Raw genomic sequence first — 21,092 nt, forward strand, 5'->3', positions numbered from 1 at the left:
ATCTCATTTAGTTAACTATCATGAGAAAAAAAATGTGGACAAATTAGCAATTCCACAATAATTTGCTCCGCTAACCTGAAGAGTACAGAAGAAGGATGAATGTATACTTCTTCAGAACTCCTGACTGTCTTGTACAATCCATTGTGACTATATTCCTACAGGGAAAAGAAAAGTAATTTAGTCATGCTTATGGCCTCAAATACCAATATCATGTTGTACAAAAATATTCTATGATAGAAAAACAACTATTTTGGTGGTCCTGAGGTAACAAAAGTTAATAATGAATAACAAACATAAAATTCTCACAGAAACCAAGAAACTTTAATCTAGCATGGCATACCTTCAGTAAAATTTTCAGTGTGACTTTGAAAATTTAAGTTCCATAGGGGCAAATGGTAATGAGCATGACTTTTATTTGACTCAATGCCATACATTTATTTTGCTTCAGATCCTGTTGGGCGTTATATAAGAACTAATTTCTTACTGAAAAACGAAAGTACATTAGTATTAAATGGCACATGAAAGTAAATTAAGTCAGCAGAAATTACTGATTCCAAGAAAATACAGAAAAAATGTTTCTAGATTTTTAAAGAAAGTTCTATGGATTTTCAACCAATTTATCATATAAATTATGAATTTACTGGATAATCACCAACTTATACTTTCTCTTTTTACTTCTCATCCTCATCTTATCTTTCCCCTTCCAATGGGTTACTAGAGGTAAGCTAGCCATGCCTTGTCTCACCCAAGAGCCTAGGCACATGTCAGTGCCCTTGCCTTTGTTTTTATATATTGATTATTAAGTATAAATTTTTTTAATCAATAGTTGACGTTTTACCTCTAGTTTGTGCTTTACCCAGCCCACAAATGTCCTGTAAGAAAACTAATATTATGAATGTGATTTACCATGTGTCATCTCTTATGTCAATTAATAGTGTTTGGCCTTGAAAAATAATCTGAACCTCTACATTTGTGGTTTATTGTCCGACTGGTTCTTTTGACATTGGTTTTAATTATTCATCATTCTGTGGCCTAGTTTTTTTGTCCAAATATATTGCTGGTCGTAGCTATTTACAGGTTATAATGACAATGATTTGCATCCTTAAGCCTAAATTTAGACTTTACTACATAGCTCTTCTTAAGGCAAACTTCACACAATATTTATAAAGATGCTTATAATGTTAAATGTATGGCAACAACCACATATTGTGTGAATTTTGTCCAATTAAAGTGAGCCATCAAAACATCTCCCTTGGAATATAATTTTGGAATCATGGTATAAAAATGTCTTAAAGAATAGGTATTCCATAACACAATAATGTCATATGATAACAGACCTCCAAGTGGCATGAATTTGCAAAAAATCCAGCAATTATGGCCTTCCTTAGAATCTGCAAACAACATAAGCCGATTTAATCACCAAAATGCAAATAAAACTTAATTACCCTTACAACTTAATTTAAAATTTAAATCTATCCATTTGAATTATAAAAAGATGAACAACCTTGAAGTTAAAAAGAGGAGCTTAAGTTACAATGAAGCATATAATTGGAGCATTCTAAAAATCTATGGAGCATGTTGCTTGCCAAAAAACTGGAACAACCAAGGCTTCAGATGGTTTAAGTTTGATCAAGTGAAAAAACCTAATCTCACATTCTTTCAGTTCAAATTTACTGCTTTCTTAAAGGTAGTTTCGGCTTGACAGCACGAAAAGACACAATTCTGCAATTGCCATGCATGACATAGATTTTAACTGCTGAGGTAGATTTTGCTCAAGGACTGCTTTCTTGAAGGTAGTTTACTGCTTTCTTAAAAACCTAATCTCACATTCTTTCAGTTCAAATTTACTGCTTTCTTAAAGGTAGTTTCGGCTTGACAGCACGAAATGACACAATTCTGCAATTGCCATGCATGACATAGATTTGAACTGCTGAGGTAGATTTTGCTCAAGGACTGCCCCAGCCCCCAAGTACCCCTGATTACCTTAGCTAGGAATCAAGAAACTCTTATTTACTAGCTGGAGCATCCCCATAGGGTTTTGAAAAGCTTGCACGGTCAGGATGATGTTGGTTGATGAACCAACCATAAAGCAAAATCATGTAGTGAACTTGACGCCTTCTACATATGTATTAACTTCATAAGGCTTATGATAATGTCAGAAGTACCACATAGACTTCAGTTTAACTATACAGGCCGAGAAGTCTAATATAGTACAAAACTCAAGAACAATGGGCACTCTGAAAATCCAATGTGATCTACACCAAAAAGAAAACCTCTTTAAGAGATGCCTCAATACCATGAGTGAAACCGAAACCTTAAGAACATGATCAAGTAAAAATGGCAGACTTCCGTCCAATGTATTTTAACTTGTATCCAATTGATCAAATTAATCTGATATTGAAATGCATAATTCAGGGTACCATCATTTATCCAGGCAACACATCAATAAATTTAGTATGATACAAATTCACACTCCAAACCCCAAAGCCCATTCCTTTTAAACCATGTTACCATGCTAGTTATTCTGCTCTGTCACCTGAAAAGCAGAAAGTGCAGAATGCCTCAGCTAAGGCAAATATGATGCAAGATAGGTTTGCAGCAATTTTGGATGATCATGGATATGTCATAGCCAGTTAGTCCAAACTGAATCAAGGCCACAAAAGAATTTATCAGCTTGCCTCAGATCCGGATTCGAAAAAATGAACATGATTAATCGACTCTTTGAACTCAGCTATGCTGAGGATAAACCAATAGTGAAGGGTTATCAATTTCAATCATTGAGAAAAACATCCTTGAAATCTCTGCATGCTTCAGGCCCTGAGAAAGGATCTTTGTTTGTGCCGGAGCCATCTTCCAGAAATGAACTAGGTTGAAGAACTTCAACAAGTATGACATATCACAGAGTCTAGCATCTAAATCTCAAAAATAGCTAGACGGTACCAACTAGGCCAGAGTACAGATGTAGCATAGTAAAGCCCATTTATTGCAGCACATGGACTGTTTTGCAGTTTATTAAAGCAAGCTGGTCTCATATTAAAGAATGTCAAGCTTTATGCCTGTGGTATGGCTTTTAAGGGAAAAAGCTCAAGATTCTATGTTTCTGATCAATAGAAACTATGGGATGGGACTTTATAGGCATCGGTCATGATGATATCAAAGCATGTTCCCATGTATTGCTGTAGATGGATAAATTTTGAAAATCATGCTCTAATTGATGCTCTTATCCAGCACCATACAGAGAAGAAAACCTAGTGAGCCAAAAAATTGCTGCTTCAGCATCTTTGGGGCCTTAGTTTCTCTTTGTTATTTCAACAGGGAGTAGCAAGATTGTTGTGGTTAAACACAAATGCAACACGAACCAGGCATGTCAATTATAATTTGAGCCATGGATATTGGCAGGATCAACTAAATGTTTGAAAAGAGGAAAGAAATGAAATTTATGCTATGCCAGTCCCATACAAAAGCAAATAGTTAACACAAGAATATAAACAGTGAAAAGTGGGCAAGTGAACAATAGGATAAATGCCTGTGTGTCTTTTTCACAAGACTTGAGGGCTAAACCAAGTCGCCTCAATAACCGGCTGAGTTGTTCTCTGACATCCACAACCTTCTTCTGCACAAATATTTGTATGAAAAAATGAAAAAGATAATAGCAATCAAAACAATGACACGTATACCCACAATATAGTGTTAAAGAGTATAGCAAGCACCAGTATTCTGCAAAACAAGGAGACTCACCATAGCTTGATAGTTGAGATAATTTTTGTAACACCATTGTGAAGATTTTCCAGAGTTAAGAAACCCTTTATAGACATTAAGATATGTAACATGATCTCCCTGCATATGACCAACAGAATTTCAACAGGATATTGTAAACATTTTGGAGGGTTAGGTAATACTTCATAGACATTAAGATATATAACATGATCTTCTTGAGTAAAACCAATAGACTATCTTGAACAGGGTACTGTGAAGAAGATTTTGCAGAGTTAAAATGAATCCTTCATGGTCATTAAGATATGAAATATGATATCCATGCATTTGATCAATAGACTAATCTTGGACAGGATATATTATGATAAAAGACAAAACAGTTCTATAAGAATCAATAAATTTTCTGTGATGGAAGAATTTAATCTTAAAGGAGCTTAAGGACAAAACATTTAATGGTCTAATTTCACAGTCAACACCAAAATAAAGAGTTTATTTCAAATAAAAAAAAGAAACATAGATACAGAAGGAAAAGTTCAACAGGCAAAGATTTTCCTTTTAGGCAAATATTCCATGAGGGATATAAAAAGCACAAAGATTTTCCTTTAAGGTAAATATTCCATGAAGGATATACAAAGCATCACTAGGCCGACCTAAAAAATATCAATAAGATCACAGTAGGATCTACCTAGTTCAGTATAACTCAAGAAAAGTGAGCAAACAGGTGCACGATCAGAGTAGAATCTCTAAATTCATGCTGCATGTTATGAAGATTATACACCTTTCTGCACTTTAGAGTTTATATCATCCAAGATATAGTCATGAGCCAAGACCTAGACTGTGGTATGAAACACCAGCCATTTCAACACCTTGAACCCCTTGAGTGGCACATAGCTAGATGGGGGATCCCTTATTGTCTACGAGTGACTAATGGTTTTTAGTGGCTCCACTTGTTTAAAACAATTCAAGTGAATTGGATAAATGTCCATTAGGCCCCAGTCTGCTCTCTCAACTGAAACTTATGAGTGTCCTTTTTCGTGCCCAACAAAGTTCTTCACTTACCCTATGCTTGTATGGTCCCTATAGCAGAGCAATGGCGACATTTTGCCTGTCGTTGTTGCTTCTTTGACTAACTCATTTTCTTCTCTATGGATCCTCATGTCCTGAAAGGAGTTTGCAACTAGGCTGATATTAAAGTGCAGCATGGCTTAAGAAATTAGAGTTGAATCCGTCACACTCAATGGCCAAGAAATCAAATACAAGCTTTATGAAAGAACTGTATGACACATCACTGAGGTGAGGATAGCGGACCGCATAGGAGCTGCTAGCTATAGGTGTCCTGTAAGTCAATCACATGAGTGATAGCACATCACTCTTTTTGCTTCTTATTATTTATTTGTATTTTCTCATTTTATCTTATGTGTTGCATATATTGTAATGTCTATCGATCTGTGCAATGGGAATCGGATCTTGATGAAATCGCGATAATGAGACTAATTCGTCTATAAGCACAGACCCTAAATAATCCTGATCGTAGGTTGCTCGAGAGGGACATCGAGATAACCAGACAGACTTATGTGTTGTATACTCATCCATATTATGGAGGCGACTAGTCTCATAGTTGCTCATGTGGGGACAATAAGGATACAATGCAAGTGCTTATTGGAGAATAAGTTCATTGATTGATCCGCTCACGGAATGTTGAATGGTTGATGTTACCTCATTGTCAGATAGCGATTTCGTCGTCCCAATTGTGTATCTGGTCCTTAGACTTGAGACACCAAGGATGTCTTGTATAAGTACTTCACTCATTGATACCAGACTTATAGGTCTGGAAGTTCCAGATCTAGCACAGCCGGTCATCGAGAGTGGCAACCAACCTTACGAGACAATTAAATGTCAATAGAAGATCATCCGCTCTCGATGTCATGAGAGAAATATCCTACGTGTTCTTGCTCAAACAAATCCTTGGTCATGGTCATTTGGATTGAGAGAAAAAGAGTTCTCCAGGAGAATTCGATTAGAACAAGACTTGAGTAGAAACCATATGGGCCTGACAGCATCATGCCTAGTATACAGTCTCTGGGATATTAAATGGATGAGGAACTATAGATACACGGTAACTGAGGACAGACAGATCCAATGGATTGGATTCCCCTGTATCGTTTGGGGACTACAGCGCAGTAGCTTAGTACGTCCATAGTCGATGAGTCGAGTGAATTATTATAGAGATGAAAATTCACTGAGCCAAAAGAAGTTCTGTCATGTATGACTCACGGCCAGCTCGATATTGGGCCTAGAGGGTCACACACATATGGTAGGTGTTGCGACGAGTAAAGGTTCGGATATGAGATATCTGCTGGAGTCCATAGCTTATTGGATATCCAGTAAGCCCTTGAATTATTAGATCTTGTAAATAGGATCCAATAAGAGCCAATGACAAATTATTGGGTAGAGGTCCACTAATCTAAGAGGCTTGAGTAGTTGGATGGAGATTCAGTACCCAATAGGACAGGATCCATTAGGGTTAAGTTGACAGGAGCCTCTATAAGTAGGAGGGAACTAAAGGGAGTATGGGCTAGACCCTTTTTGGTTGTCACCTCTTATACTTCTCTCTCCCTCTCCTTCTCAGCCAACAGCCCCAGTTTAGGGAGTGTGGACAGCAAGAAGGGTTGGCCCCTTTTTGATCGCGTGGTGCGTGTGGAAAGGAGAATTATACAGCGATTTAAGGAGCGTCTTCACAGCGCCTGCCGTATGGATCACCGCTAAAGAGGAGAGTTGACCTCCTTCATCCTCTTCCACAAACCTGCAGGTTTTCAGGGATATACGATCTCCCTAAGTAACACATCTTTCATATACATGTAGTTTTTCGGTTTTGCGTTTTTTCGTGCTCCAATCTTCACACAACGACGAGAAATTATTTTCTGTGGGAAATCTGAGATTTTTGTTTTCTATTCTTTCGCTACGCATATGATGCTGCCCCAGGTTTCTCAACAGGAGTAGCTCTAGTCATTCATTGTGGAAGGACGAGTGAGGACTCATGACAAACCTAGAGAAGCCGCTCAAGAAAAGCATGGCATCCACGTCAACGGTCAAGAGGAATGCACTTCATGCAAGCTCCATGAAACTCTACAAAAACGGAAAGCAAATTATGGGGATAGAGCCCACACGAGAAGAGATGGTGATCAAATAAACCAGCTTAAGCTCTAAGTAAAAAGGCTAATATCCGAGTCCTAAAGCACCTAAATGAAATTATAACGGACTAAGAATTGTGATTTTCATCCGATCTCTACATGCAAAGAGAACACCCATGAACAACAAGAATTTCATTTACTTATCATTTTAGGAAGGAATGGCATAGAAAGGCAAAGATAGCACTAGCCTACTTGGAGAAGGTTGGAGAGGGCTGCAAAGAAGATAAAGTGGGTAGACTAGGGAGGGTGACCTAAGAGATTAAAGTTGATGATATGATGTTGGTCAAGCTGCAATCAGCATCTTCCAATTCTTATGGCAACAAGTGAACAAAGGACTAGCGCACAAACATGAAGGCATTTTTCTGGTCATTGGAAGGATAAGCAATGTATCACAGAGAGTTCAGCGCGAAACATGATTCATAGTCCACAATCTATTCCATATGAGCAACTTGAAGGCTTATCATTCTAATCCACAGGATCCTTCAAGGAACATCCAACTAGTCTACCACCCACAAAGATGTCCTACAACTGATAAGTTAAAGATAACTTGGCAGATTGCAAGTGTAAAATTCCTAATGGAATAGAACAAACACAGTACTTGGTGAAGTGGTATAATGCTCGCAAGAAGCAAGTTGGGAATTGGAGGACGGCCTTTGCAGTACCAGCATACGTTAATGAGGACGTCAACGGATTAAGTGTGAGAGAATGTTATGGATAGTTGCAACTTTCAACATCCCTGCAATGCCCACAACTGTGTCAAGCGAGTAGTCCATCATTTTGTGTCATTTTTGTATCGTTGTTAGTAGCAAGGCATGTGGTAGTTTCATAACCTCTTTTGGCTTGTAATTTTGTGTCTCATAACTCTACAAACCAAGGTTCAGAATTTCATGAATCAGTAGTGTACTAGTCAAGGGACGGACCGGTACTATACCAGTTTATACTATTGTATTGATTGTCAGTACGCCTACTATACATATCGAGTTTCAGAAAAATCCTAAAAAAGACTGAAAAATCAAAAAAATAAGTTCTTTGATACAAGACCTATACCAACCTATACCAGGTGGTACAAGCCTTGTACCAAACTATAAAAGCCCTGTACGAAGTGGTACAGTACCTAGAACGGGTATACTGGGTGTTCTAGACCATGTCTTGGATATAAGACCCAATTCACCTTGGTCTACGTACCAATAGGCTATCGGACCGATAAATATAACTCACTGCATAACATTGCAAACCTTGGTACAAACACTTCACTAGTAATTTCATCCATTAACACTCACACAGAGCCAAAATTGCACAAAGACAACCCTACATCCCTAAATTGAGCTACAGTATAAAACGCCAGTCATTTCAACATCCTAAAGCCCCCATATTGGTATATGGCTGGATGAGGGTCTAGTATTGTCTAGGACGAGTGGTTGATAGTCTTTAGTGGGTTCCCTTGTTGAGAGGGCTTCAAGTGAATTGGACAGTTGTCCATTAGATCCCAACATACTCTCCCATAACCCTTTTACATTGGCAATCAAAACCTGCAAGTGTCCCTTTTTTGTGCCTAACAAAGTTCTTTGCTTGTACAATCCCTTTACAAAATTTTTGCTTCTTGTTTTCTTCTTTGATTGACTTGTTTTCTTCTTTGCAAATCTTCATAGCCTGAAAGGAGATTGCAACTAGGCTAACCCCTCGCAAATAAATGTTGCTTGGGTGCTTTACGGCTTACATAATTCCAGCTAATTGTGATAGATACATGGTACATGATTGAATTGGTACAGTTTCCATAAGTGTCGACAGAAAAACACTCGGTATAGGTCAGTACCGCCAAGAAAACGAAAGAGGAAGAAGACCGGTGCAAGGGAAGAAGGGGAGATGAAGCAATGGAGGTGGTGGAGGGGACATATGAAGACGCGATGGAGCTTATGACGAGGAGATGATGACACAACAAGGAGGAGCTCGTGGCAGCGAGACAACAAGGAGGTGAAGAGGCAGAGCCACGGATAGAGAGAGAGTGCTACATGAAATAGAGAAAGAAAAAGCGGAAAAAAGAGGATGAGAGGGGGAAAAAAGAAAGAAGAAAAACTAATAATTGTCAATAGCTATAAAAAATTAAAAAGATGATACGATGATATTCCTGGTTCTTAACTAGTAAAACCATGTGGGGTAATCTTAAACAAAATGAAACTCAGTGGTTCATGAACCAGTTCACAATCAGACTAATACTAACCAACTGATCTGTACCAACTAATATGATTGGTATTTTAAAACTTGGATTTAAGATTATAAGGCTTAACTAAAAATTGTACATACAAGAAAATTTTATCATGATTGAAGAATCTACAAAGAATAAATTATACCAATCAAATACAATTATAGAAGAAAAAGACAAACACAACATATGAGGTTCCTACAAATACAGGATCTGAGGACCAATGTACACACTTTTACCTCTATATTTAGAGAGGTGGTTTCATGACTTGAACACTAGTCTCCTATGTTGTAGAGGAGCAACCTTAATACTAAAGTTCATTCTCACAATCAAATATCTGATCAACAAAAAAAAATATTTGATAAAGCAAATCTAAAAATTCATCAAATCCAAAGAAAAAAATATCATGATTTACATCAACGTAAGCTTCTCACCTATGATTTTAATTTTATAGTTTTCGTCTATGATTTTTCTGTCTATACAAAGGAAAAATGGGTTTGTAATTGAGATATTAATAAATGAAACAATTTTGTTTTCTCACAATATATGTAAATAGTGTGAGGTCACGATCTTCCTCCCAAAATGAGTTCGAAGGACTTATAGAGCGAGTCCAAGAAATTTAGTTATTACTCATCTTTTCTCTCTTCTTTCCTTTGATTATCCTACCCCTTTGACGAAGTCGGAAACATATGGTTCAACATAAAAGCTATTCCAAAAGGGGAACATAAAAAACTTTCATTCGCCTTAATACTAGGGTGTTTAAATATCCACTACTCACGCTTCCATTATTTAAAATTGATTTTTATGTTAATCAAGTTTGTTTTACTGAATCCTTGCCTCCTCCCTTTTTTATTGTTTTTCACAGCATTATTCCCAATACCTACATGATAGGTAACAGATTCCTTGCCTTGATATTATACATAACAAAACTGATTATTTTTGTGCAAATATAAGTTAGTTGATTCTAGAGTAGCTTGGTTTTCAATAGAGCCAAAAATGAGTTATACTAATCCACTTGATTCCTAGACAATCCATTCCTCTTAATATGTACAAGAAATCAATTATGGTTTTTTTTGTTCATAACACTTGCTTCCACAATAGATAATAAGTTTAAAACTATTTATAATGAATGGTAAAAGAATCATTAATCCCCCAACAGGTCCCCCAACAACAATTTGCATGAAGTACTCCATTGCAAGTGGTACCATGTAAGGATCACTAGAAACGTAATATTCATAGTTAATACAGCGAAAATGATGTAACAATAATATCAAGACCAAACTATCAGCTACTGAAACTCCACATACTAGAAGTTGATTAGGGTACCTCTGCAGCAGCAAAACGTAACTTCACTTCATCAAATTCCTTCTGTGCTCCCCACATAGAAACCCAAATAGACTGCAGGCATCCATAAATATCAAGCACCTTTCACAGGGCAATAATTTAACCTTGAAGCTGCAGAAAATCACCTGAACAGATAGAACTGCTGCTATAGTGATTATCTCCTCAGAACAACCAAAGTTACATGCTGACAAGATCATTTTAGAGATCATAGGGTCCTGGAATTTTTTGTTAAAACCTATAATGTTAGAATAAAATAAAAATGCACAAAGATTGAAGGAAAATTTGAAGATAAAATTCCACAGAAGCATGAAATAATGGACCAATAAAGCTTACAGATCAGGATAAACACGTAAAAGAAAATTTTGTTCATAGCAGAAGATAAAGAAGCCATTGTTTTCAACATATACAATCAGATATGCCTCCTTCAACCTTAGTCCACTAGTACAAATTTGCCACGTGCTCAAAAAAGTCCCAATATGCTGCTTCAAATGTGAGATGTGCCTTCCAAGTCAAAGACCGCCATACCATCCGAAATGGTATGAAACGAGTGGTATGTACTGCTTCGGGCGTGGACCGGTGCACTGACCACTCCCATTTCGGGTGGTCCAGTCCAAATCATACATAAAAAGACCTAAAGAAACATACGACACCGTCCCTAGATTAGAGCTTGCGACCCATTTCTCCCCATGCCGCTGCCATCAGACGTTGCCCACCCGTTGTCGTTTATCTCTCCGGCACATGCCTCCTATTCTCCTCCTCATCTTCCTTCTCCTCCTCCATCGGTCTGTCTTCTTCCTTCCTCTTCCTATTTCTCCTCCACTGCTCCATAATCTTCCTCCTCATCGCTCCTTCTTCCTCCACTGCTTCCCCTTCTTCCTTCTCCTCCTCCACCACTCCGTCTTCTTCCTTCTTCTTCCTCCTCCTCCACAGCTCTGTCTTCTTCCTCCTCCGTTACTTCCCCTCCTTCCTTCTCCTCTTGTTCCTGCGCTGCCTCCCCTTCTTCCTTCCTCTTCCTCTTTCTTCCTCCTCTTGTTCCTCCACCACGCTTTTCTCTTCTCCCTCTTTTTATTCCCCTTCAAAACACTAGTGCTAAACATTAGTTTTGACCATTATGTACCAGTCCGACTAGATCACAGTAACAAGTTCGACACCCGAAAAGGCGATCCTTATTCTAAGTTACAACAAGAGTAAAATGGCATGCTACAATGTAAAAAGTGCTACAACAATTAATGCATCAAGACGTTTGTTGCTAGGGCACTTCATTGTCTACAACTATCATTATCGTCATCCAGCAATTTAGAAGCTACACATTTCCGAGTCAAAAGATGAGAGATTTGTTTACCATTGTTTGCCAGTATCTCAAGTTCAGCATCTAAGTTGGATTTTAACGATGAGATACTAAAACAGCACAAAACAAGGTGTTTAAAGAACAAAGGAAAAAAAGTTCAACACTATAATAAATCATTTTCCAAAGAACAATAAAAGATATAAGTTAATGGTACTATATTTGACAATTAAAGAATGATGGAGGAAGAAAAAGGTCTAGCAGCCAAGATTTGATATACGGTCCTTGTTTTGTCCTGTAAGCCTTAGGACCTTTTCCTAATAAAAAGAACGTCATGTTGTAATAGATGATAGAAAAAAAAAATTAAAAGAACTGCTGAAAAATATCATGACTACATGGTGAAGGATGATGTTCAGGCTTCTGCTTACAAAGGATTTCACAAATTCAGTTGAGATCTATCCTAAATTAAGAGGATTCAAACAAAAGTGGATTAATTGAATCAAGATATGCATCACCTCCACTAATGCTGCAATATTTTTTCAAAGAAGAACCTAGAAATTGGTTTAAACCTAAAGGAGGGGTAAGACAAAAGGATTCCTTTTCTCATCCTCTCAGTCCATCGATAGATGTCATTATTGAAAGGGTTTGTAAATGGGATTATGCTGAAAAATATCGATGTAAAATTCATCTTGCATTGCTGTCTGGATGACTGCTGTTCTATGTGCTAGTAATGATAGGTTCATCACTTTGACTCTCCTATCCTGCTTTATGAAATATGTAGGTCAACCAACTTACTCAAAACTGTCACAATCTACCCTAATGGGAAAATTGGCCTGTTAATTTGATGAATCTAGAATTATGTGATCTAAAATGCTTAAGGTTGAGTTATTGGTAGTAGGTCGATCTAGTCTCTGTCTTCATAAACATCTTAGTCAAGGGTGTAGCAATCTCCACCACTCGAGAGGCTTGACATCCTCATCAGTATCCAATATGTCCAAAATTATTTCTATTAGGCAATATGTAGGACCGAGCCGCATGGTGATTTTGTGCCATAAAGTGCTTCCAGCTTCATACATAAGTAGCCTTTTGCTACTTAGGCTCCCTCATCATGCCATTTGATAACAATTATCACAATCTAGCATGACAAGAAACTAACTCACTGACTTGATGAACCAAAAAATCATAAAACCCAAAATGCTTAGACCTAAGCTAATGGTAGTAGACCCATGTAGCCCTCTATCCTGTCACAAACATCCTCTAACTATCAGCATGGAATAATCGAGGTGTAATAGAAACAACAACTCCAGAAGTTAGAGATCTGCCACCTAACACCACTATGCTTCAGCTGTTTTTCCATAAGTACCATCGCATCACTTTGACAAAACATTAACAAGTTGAAAAAAATCTCCTCTCTTTAAATGACAGGTTAACCTGGTTAATTTATGCCTCTCTATTACGTCTATCTTCCTCCTCCCTAACTGGTCAACTAAAAAAGTCCAATTCTAAACCTTCTTACTGTAACTTCAATAGCACATAAATAGCATTAATGGGAGTGGTGTTTGGTAACTTGGAATATTATTTGTGGCAAAGGTTTAAAGATACAGATAGAAAACTAGAAGACCTCAAAGTATTGGAGAAACTATCATCTTGCTAATGTCCAATTCTAGTGTCTACCTCGTTAAAAGGTGTTACAGAGCCAACCTGGTTCAGGACCACCTTTGTCACAAAAGTGGTGTCAGGTACAAATGGGAGTCAGTCGTTTGACCTGCAAAACATAGCTCACGGGTATCATGGTCCACGTTATCGAAATGAGATGCTTCATGGTCTAATTCGGTCACAGAATGGAAGTGGGATGTGATTCAGCTGCATCATGGCTTTTGTCATTTTCTCATTGCCAACTATTGTAACCATCTCCAACAAATACGATTTGCTTTGGTTACAGTGACAGATCTGATCCAATTCGTTATCATGATGCTCTTCTGCATCCAACCACCTTGCACCACGCCATGCAATCATTCATTTCCCTACAGCGGAGAACTTCCATAAACTTATGCTCTCAATGCAATGAGATTGAAGGTCCTTTATTATCTATTATTGCTCAAAGAGCAAATTGATAATCTAACTACCAATCGATTTAGTTGACATAGGGCTACAGCTTTTGACTCCTCAAAGCTTTCACAAATTAATTGAAAGGAGAACCTTGAGTACAAACTTGCACCAAAAACAAGAATTAACATGCACCCATTCAAGTTGGTGGGCATACCAACCATATCAGTTCGACCACTTATGGATGATCAAAACATATTTCTGTATATAAGTCTAATGGCACTTTAACTAGTTCCTTTTTTTCCTACTAATACCCAAGTATGCAACACTGGTTTCCACAGTACCGGTGTGAGGTTGATACCCAGGATTCAATTCCTTCCTAGCATGACCACAAAGCTTGGTGGTGTTAGTTTTATTTCATTTACAATCAATTGCCCACTACAACTAAACCATAACACATGTTTGTCACTAATGGCACTTTAACTAGTTCCGTTTTTTGCTACTCATACCTAAGTATGCCACAGTGGTCTACACGGGCCGGTGCGACATTGGTACCCAAGATTCAATTCCTTGCTAGAATGATCACAAACCACACTAAGTCCCAGCTTGGTGGTGCTAGTTTTATTTCATTTACAAACCATTGCCCACTACAAATAAACCATAAGACATGTTTGTCACTAAATGGATATGACGTTACACAATCTTTCTTAAAAATCCCAATTATCCAACAAATAACTAAGGAAAAAAGTATTAACTAAAAAAAATGCATCTGTAAAGAAGTGTTATTAACAATTGAAGTTAAAGCCAATACCAGTGGAATCTCAGCCACCTGATAACCAATAGGTGACGTGAGTTTGGCATCTTCATCAAGAATTCCAAGAGAGTATAGAACTTCAAGAGCTCGCACCATTGCCTCTGGTGGTGGAGAAGCTAGCCAATCAAAGCCCAATATATTATCTATACCCAATGCCTTTAACTGCAAATTGAAATTATTAATATTAGGTATTGCCCTTGAATCTTGAAGATAGGCTGAAACACTGTGCAATATAAAAAGCAACAATGAAGACAAATAATATCATAATTATCAATTATTAAGTATCATTTTAATGGAGAATCATCTAGCTATACAAAGGATTTCAAAAAAGTTTATTCTAGGTAAAGAAATCAACAAAAAGTTATCAATTAGTTCGCCTAGAAATTCTAATATTTGTGTTGAAAATTGAACAAGTTTTTTGGTATTTCTAGGGACTCCTTTTATATTAAGTGCACTTATTTACTATTTAGATATCCTAGAAATCATATTTTGGATTTCCAAGAGACATACTAATTCCCTAGGAGACTACTCTCGGGAATCATTGCCTTCATTGATTACACTAAGGCTCATAACCCCTATAAATAATGGAGCTTGTCAATTGATAACTTACTTCATATTTGAATGAAAAGAATTACATCTTTTCTAGTCTCTTAATCTCCTCTCTTATCTCACACTTCTCTTTCTGTCTCTTCCTCTCTCTTTCTCTCTACTTTCCTACTTTGTTCTACATCAATTTGGTATCAAAGCTCATCAAGAAACCTGCCCTATACCTCATTGGAACCCAACTAGCACCTTCAACCAATACTGACGTCACTTACAAATCCTTACACCTCCAACGTCAACCCCTTGCGTATGGAGTTAGACTTTGGGGTAACTGTCCCTACGGAATTAGTGGACCACATAGCTCTCAGTGCCGAGTAAAATTTTGAAAACTTTACTAATATTTTTTCTATCAGAAAGAAAAATCGTATATTTTATTAGATCATGATTTTCATCACTTCTCCTCTCGTTTTCTCCTTTTGTTTTTCTATTTATCACCCTCTCTCTCCCATTTAGCTACAACTACAGTACCACTAAAATTTGAACCCTTGAAAGTTGTCTAAAAAAAACCAAAACAAAATGTAAGAAAAAAAAATGAGTATCATTGAAACATTGCATTTCCACCTTGTGCATTGCAACAATTAACAACCTCATTACAAAAAGATAATTTGTCGATAGCATTAGATCATGACTCGACGACGTGAAAACCAAACCAATCCTAATGAATTCCTAAACCAACAGAATGAGGTAAACACCCTTCGAACTAAGCTAGCAAATCATGACACAATGTTGAACCAGTTATGTGACAAAATGACCCAAGTCCTAAGAACTCTCCAACACCTTAAAAAACGACCCATGAATGAGGCGATTGATGAGTCGATTAGGCAACATGTCCATTCTTCACAATTCATAGCTTCAAATCAAATAATTTTACCTACTACCTAAGCCCCAATTCAAACAAATCCTAGGTCTACCTATAGGGCACTTGTTCACAATCATGCACCAACAATTCCTAATGACCAAGCCTTTGACCTTAATAATGAATTCCTAGAACCTACTAGTAATTCACAAAATCAAGTAATGGCAAATGAGTTTGGTTTGCTGACAATATGAGGGAAATGGCTAGAAGGGTCAAAGTGGATGCGTCGAACTTTGATGGTAGGTTTGAACCAAATATGTTTGTTGATTGGTGAGATAGCATGGAAGACAACTTTAAGTGGTATCGAATGATTGATGTCGAACGTGTACGATTTGCAAAAATGAAACTGATAGGATCCACTACCAAATATTGGCAACATATCTAATATAGTCTTAAACACCATCAAGGGACTCTTTTTGTATTAAGTGAGCTCATTTATTGTTTAGGTATCCTAGAAGTCATATTTTGGATTTCTAAAAGGCATACTAACTCCCTAAGAGATTACTCCTAGGAATCAATGCTTTTATTAATTATCCTAAGGCTTCTAAACCCCTATAAATAGTTGAGCTTGTTAATTGATAACTTACGTCATATTTGAATAAAAAGAATTGCATCTTCTCGTCTCTTACTCTCCTCTCTTATCCCACACTTCTCTTTCTTTCTCTTCCTCTCTCTTTCTCTCTACTTTTCTACTATGTTCTACATCACACTTTAGAATCCCAAGGGAGATATTTCAAAAGTCTCTCTGCTTATGAAGGTAAAAATGTGCATAACGACCCTCCCAGAATTCATTCTACATTGACGAGAAACTCACACTAGGTTGTCCATTTTAGTCCCTAAAATCTACTATATCTAAATATTTAATTGCTCAGACCCTTCAATGTTGCATTTCAATCCCCAGGACCCCAAACCACAATGCATATTCCTGATTATATTTAACCATAAATATTAGCAATAATCCAAAATGTTCATATAATGATGATTAAACCTTTAATAGTACAAAATTTCTCTACAATTACGTTTTTATTTCAAGGTTTCGGAGAGACGTCTTTTATATTTTAAGACTTATGTAGTTCTAAATTTATATGATTCAAATTAATTTTACTGACATAGATTACAATTTGGCATATGTGTATTTTATATTTGTTATTTATATTCGTATTACAATTAACCATTAAAACGAAGGTCTTATGGTAAATTGATGATCATTTGGATCCTAATTATAAATCACATGTATGCAATTTAAAATGTAGATCTTGCTGGGGGTAGTCAAACAAACTCTTTTCTTTTTCATTTACTTCATCATTGAATAGAATTCAGAGTCATCCTTTTTTTGGTTTTTATTTGTTTCTTTATGAATAAGCAAACCAATCTCCCAAGCCATGAAAGATTGGCTAAATCACAGAACCATGGGCGATAATACAGTCTTTAATGAGTTATGCAACCTTTCTATTATTATAAGAGATACCAGCTCTTTCCTGCAACTTTGTATTTACAAAATAAAGACCATACACAAATATAGAATGACAATTAAAGAATAACATTAAAAAAGACTCCTGTTACATAGTCCAAGGGTGTGTAAATTCTTTCTCTAAATGGTTGACATGTGTACTCGATCATACCACAGAGGCATGGACAAGTAAAATAAGTAGCACTAATACAAAAACCCTAAAGATAACAGGGGCTAACAGGCAATATTATACAAAATAAATAAGGAAAACCAAAAGAAATAAAAGAATTAGAAATCCCAATGACTTACATACTTGTATCACACACGAGACAAGGTTTGATCGTTGCATTTCTGGAATTCCTTCTGTGGGCATTTCCTTCAAAAAGTACTCTTCTGTATATAACCTGTGAAATGATGAGAACAAAGTCAACAAACAGTGAAAGGCTAGAGTTTTGATGGCTGCCACCGCACATTTAGGGCGATAGTGTGAGATTAGTATCAAAAATACAAAGCAACCAATCAAAGCAGAAGATAGCTTGGTAGGTATTAGACATACAAATTTAACCCCATCTTTTTCTCTTTTTTTGGCTTCGAATGCCAAAGGTATTTCCCTAGCCACTACACTGCTGTGAAATTAAGACTGCTTTCTAGAGAGGCACAACTGGAGAGAAGATAGGAAAAAGATAATCTAGCCAGAGGTGAAAAGAATGCAAACTCCACCGGCAGTCCAGCGCAAAAGGATGTACGACTTTCTTTCCTTTTTGGCTTGCTGGAAGGGGGAGGGATGATTAATCATCATGTCTGTTGCACAAGCACTCATAAGAAACTTTTATCTTTAGTGTAGGCACAACTACAACTACATTACGGCATCATGTGCAAAGAACATCCATTTATTCTTACATATGAAAAATTTGAACAAGATCATTCTTTGCAACAGCAAAGCAAATTCACCATCAATAGATGCACAAGAAGCATAGAACTTAAAATCATTTGCTCCTGAAGGTCCGATACAGAAAAAAAATTGCAAATGAAATTACATGTGCAATACTAAGTAACATGGCACAATTAAGCTTGAAGCAGCAAACAATTTTCCATGCTGATGCAGCTCAATTCCATAGGAGAAAATTTTTTATATCACTTCACGATAGTTTATTAATGGCTCTCAATGTGATGGCTACTATTTATATCAGATTATTGGCAATTATAGGGTGGATAAATGGAGACATAAAAGACCCTGGTGAGTAACATAAACAAGTCATATGAAACAGGGTCTGTCGTACCGAGCCGTACCGCCCGGTACAGGCGGTACGTACCGATCCGACAGGTTTTCGGTACGTGGACCGACTGTTACCGGTCCGAGGCACTGTAGCACTGTAGCAGTGTTTTATAGCACTGTAGCAGTGCTACAGTACTCGGTACGCCCGAATGTACCGCTTTGTCACGAACGGTCGTCGCGCACCCGCAACAACTCCGTTCAACGAACCGTTCGTCGCTCACACCTGCATGTACGGCTGCTTGACAGCATGTTTTCTCTTGGTTTTGGGTCATTTTGCTTGTAAATATGTAAGTTCAAACAAGCTGCAGCGTTGCAAAGCGACCGCTCACCGAACCGAGCAAAACAACCCCAAAACAGCTCCGTTTTCGCGTGCCGCGGGAGGTGAGCGGAGAGCTGCCTCCGCTCACCAAAATGCCAGCCATCTCAGACTCCAGGAACCCCCCGGGTGGCACAGGGCTGGATGGGGCTTCGGTTATATACCGGGTGTTGAGATCTCTTTCGCAAGTTCGCACGTGACCTTTACGGGAACTTGTCTTTGCGCCCGGGACCAGGTGAGCGGTTGTTTGTGGGCTTGCAACTGTTCGTTCATCCTTGAAAGCCTTGTTTTTCTCCCTTTCCCTCTTTTCTCTTGTGCACACAACGTGTTCGACAAATTGCTTGTAAAGCTTCCCTTTTCGCGAGACTTCGGGACTTGTCCGTTGCTCGTTCTTTCGAACTAACTTCTTTCTCTTTTACAGGTCCTTCGGGACCTGCGAGATGTTACAAAGTGGGCTGATCCTTGCGGAGCAAGATCGCAAGGGCGAAGCGCGACTTAGGCAACGCAAGCTAAGTTCGCGTCTTTGCCACAAGGGTGACTCGCGACTTAGGCAACGCAAGCTAAGTTCGCGTCTTTGGCCGTAAGGATGCCTCACGCCTTAGGCAATTCCAGCTAAGGTTGTGACAGCTCGGTATACCGTACCGTACCGATACCGAGCCCAGGTCGAAATACCGGTACGGTACGGTATTACGAACCTTGATATGAAAGAAGCTCTATGCAAAGATCCCCAAACACCATCCCATCCTTAAAGACAGAGAGGTGCAAGTTTTCACCTTGCAGACATACTAACCTCTGACACATTAAACACTAAAAATAAAAAAGATAACAAACGCATTATACTATATTATTTTAACTGCATCTCAGACAGAAATTCAGTAGTAAATTATAGGAACTCCAAAAGTGGTCTTTCGGTATTACCTAAAGCACTTCCCTGGTTGTATTCTTCCAGCTCGCCCTGCCCTTTGTCTTGCAGAAGCCTTAGATATTGGTGTCACCACCAAGCTCTCAATGTCAGAAATCTAATAACAAGCATGTTAGCAACAGCTTATAACAAAAATATGCACAACAAAATAGCTAATTGTCACAACATGACAGTTCATAATTAAACATAAAATATGCCATCTATATGTTATATTGCTTCTCTAAAGAAATTACTGCTAAATTGGAATTGATGAAATAAGTGAAACCTATGTCATAAAATGAACCTTTGAAAGACAATGGAAAGACAGCACTAAATCAAGTATTTTTAAAGAAAAGGAAAAAAAATTCTATTACATTGAATAGCGTACAAGACGCGTGAAACCAAAAACCTATCACGTATGTAACAATGCACTAACCATAGGAATGTCCCATCAACAAAGACCACAAAATCAAGTATTTAATTTTTTTGCACAATAGCTCAAAATTTATTTTCAGTAATCAGCAAAAAAATTAATGAGATGATGGTGGTGGAAATAGAAGTAGAAACATAGCATAAGCAAAAAAGCAAAATATCCACAATTGTTGGTTGGCTCACTCTCCAAGTTATATAAATTCAAATATTGCAGTATACTGGTGGTACTGACAGTATGATACTAGTCCTATACTATAATGATATACTGTTGTTTTAATGTATTAAATAATTAATAGTATGAAGCATGGAATGATGTTTCATTTAGACCGGTATGAAATGGGTGATACATATCAGTCCGGGCATGAATCGATACGCAGACTACCCTTGTTTTGAGCAGTCAGGTCCAACCCATTAAAAAAAAACCTTAAAAGTTCAACATTCAATTAGGCCTCACAAATGCGAGTCAAGCCCTCTTCTCCATAAGCAAGAAGTGCATAATCGCTGCCACCTACCTCCCTGTCACCCACTGCGTGTTGTTGACTGAAGGTATGCTTCCTCTTCTTCTACTCTTCCTCCTCTTTCTCTTCCTCCTCCTCTTCCTTCCTGAGTCTTCTTCTTCCTCCTCTTCCTCCATAGCCATCTTCCTCTATAGCCATCTATTCCT

General features: G+C 37.6%; 1 protein-coding gene across 3 annotated transcripts in view; it reads right to left on the reverse strand.

Annotated features, from left to right (window-relative positions):
- Positions 1-21,092, reverse strand: part of LOC103971234 (probable pre-mRNA-splicing factor ATP-dependent RNA helicase DEAH9) — a 39,035-nt gene that overhangs the window by 1,377 nt on the left and 16,566 nt on the right. For 2 of the 3 annotated variants that reach the window (XM_009385201.3, XM_009385203.3), the window contains 9 exons: positions 20,014-20,114; positions 17,817-17,907; positions 14,592-14,756; positions 10,575-10,664; positions 10,432-10,503; positions 3,739-3,837; positions 3,527-3,613; positions 1,338-1,391; positions 76-155 (listed from right to left, as the gene is read on the reverse strand). In XM_009385201.3, coding sequence (XP_009383476.2) covers positions 76-155; positions 1,338-1,391; positions 3,527-3,613; positions 3,739-3,837; positions 10,432-10,503; positions 10,575-10,664; positions 14,592-14,756; positions 17,817-17,907; positions 20,014-20,114 — 839 coding nt within the window. The remainder of the gene's footprint in view (positions 1-75; positions 156-1,337; positions 1,392-3,526; positions 3,614-3,738; positions 3,838-10,431; positions 10,504-10,574; positions 10,665-14,591; positions 14,757-17,816; positions 17,908-20,013; positions 20,115-21,092) is intronic. The other variant, XM_065173292.1, reaches the window with a different exon arrangement.

Source organism: Musa acuminata, chromosome BXJ3-11 (assembly GCF_036884655.1).
Source record: "Musa acuminata AAA Group cultivar baxijiao chromosome BXJ3-11, Cavendish_Baxijiao_AAA, whole genome shotgun sequence".
Taxonomy (NCBI): Eukaryota; Viridiplantae; Streptophyta; class Magnoliopsida; order Zingiberales; family Musaceae; genus Musa; species Musa acuminata.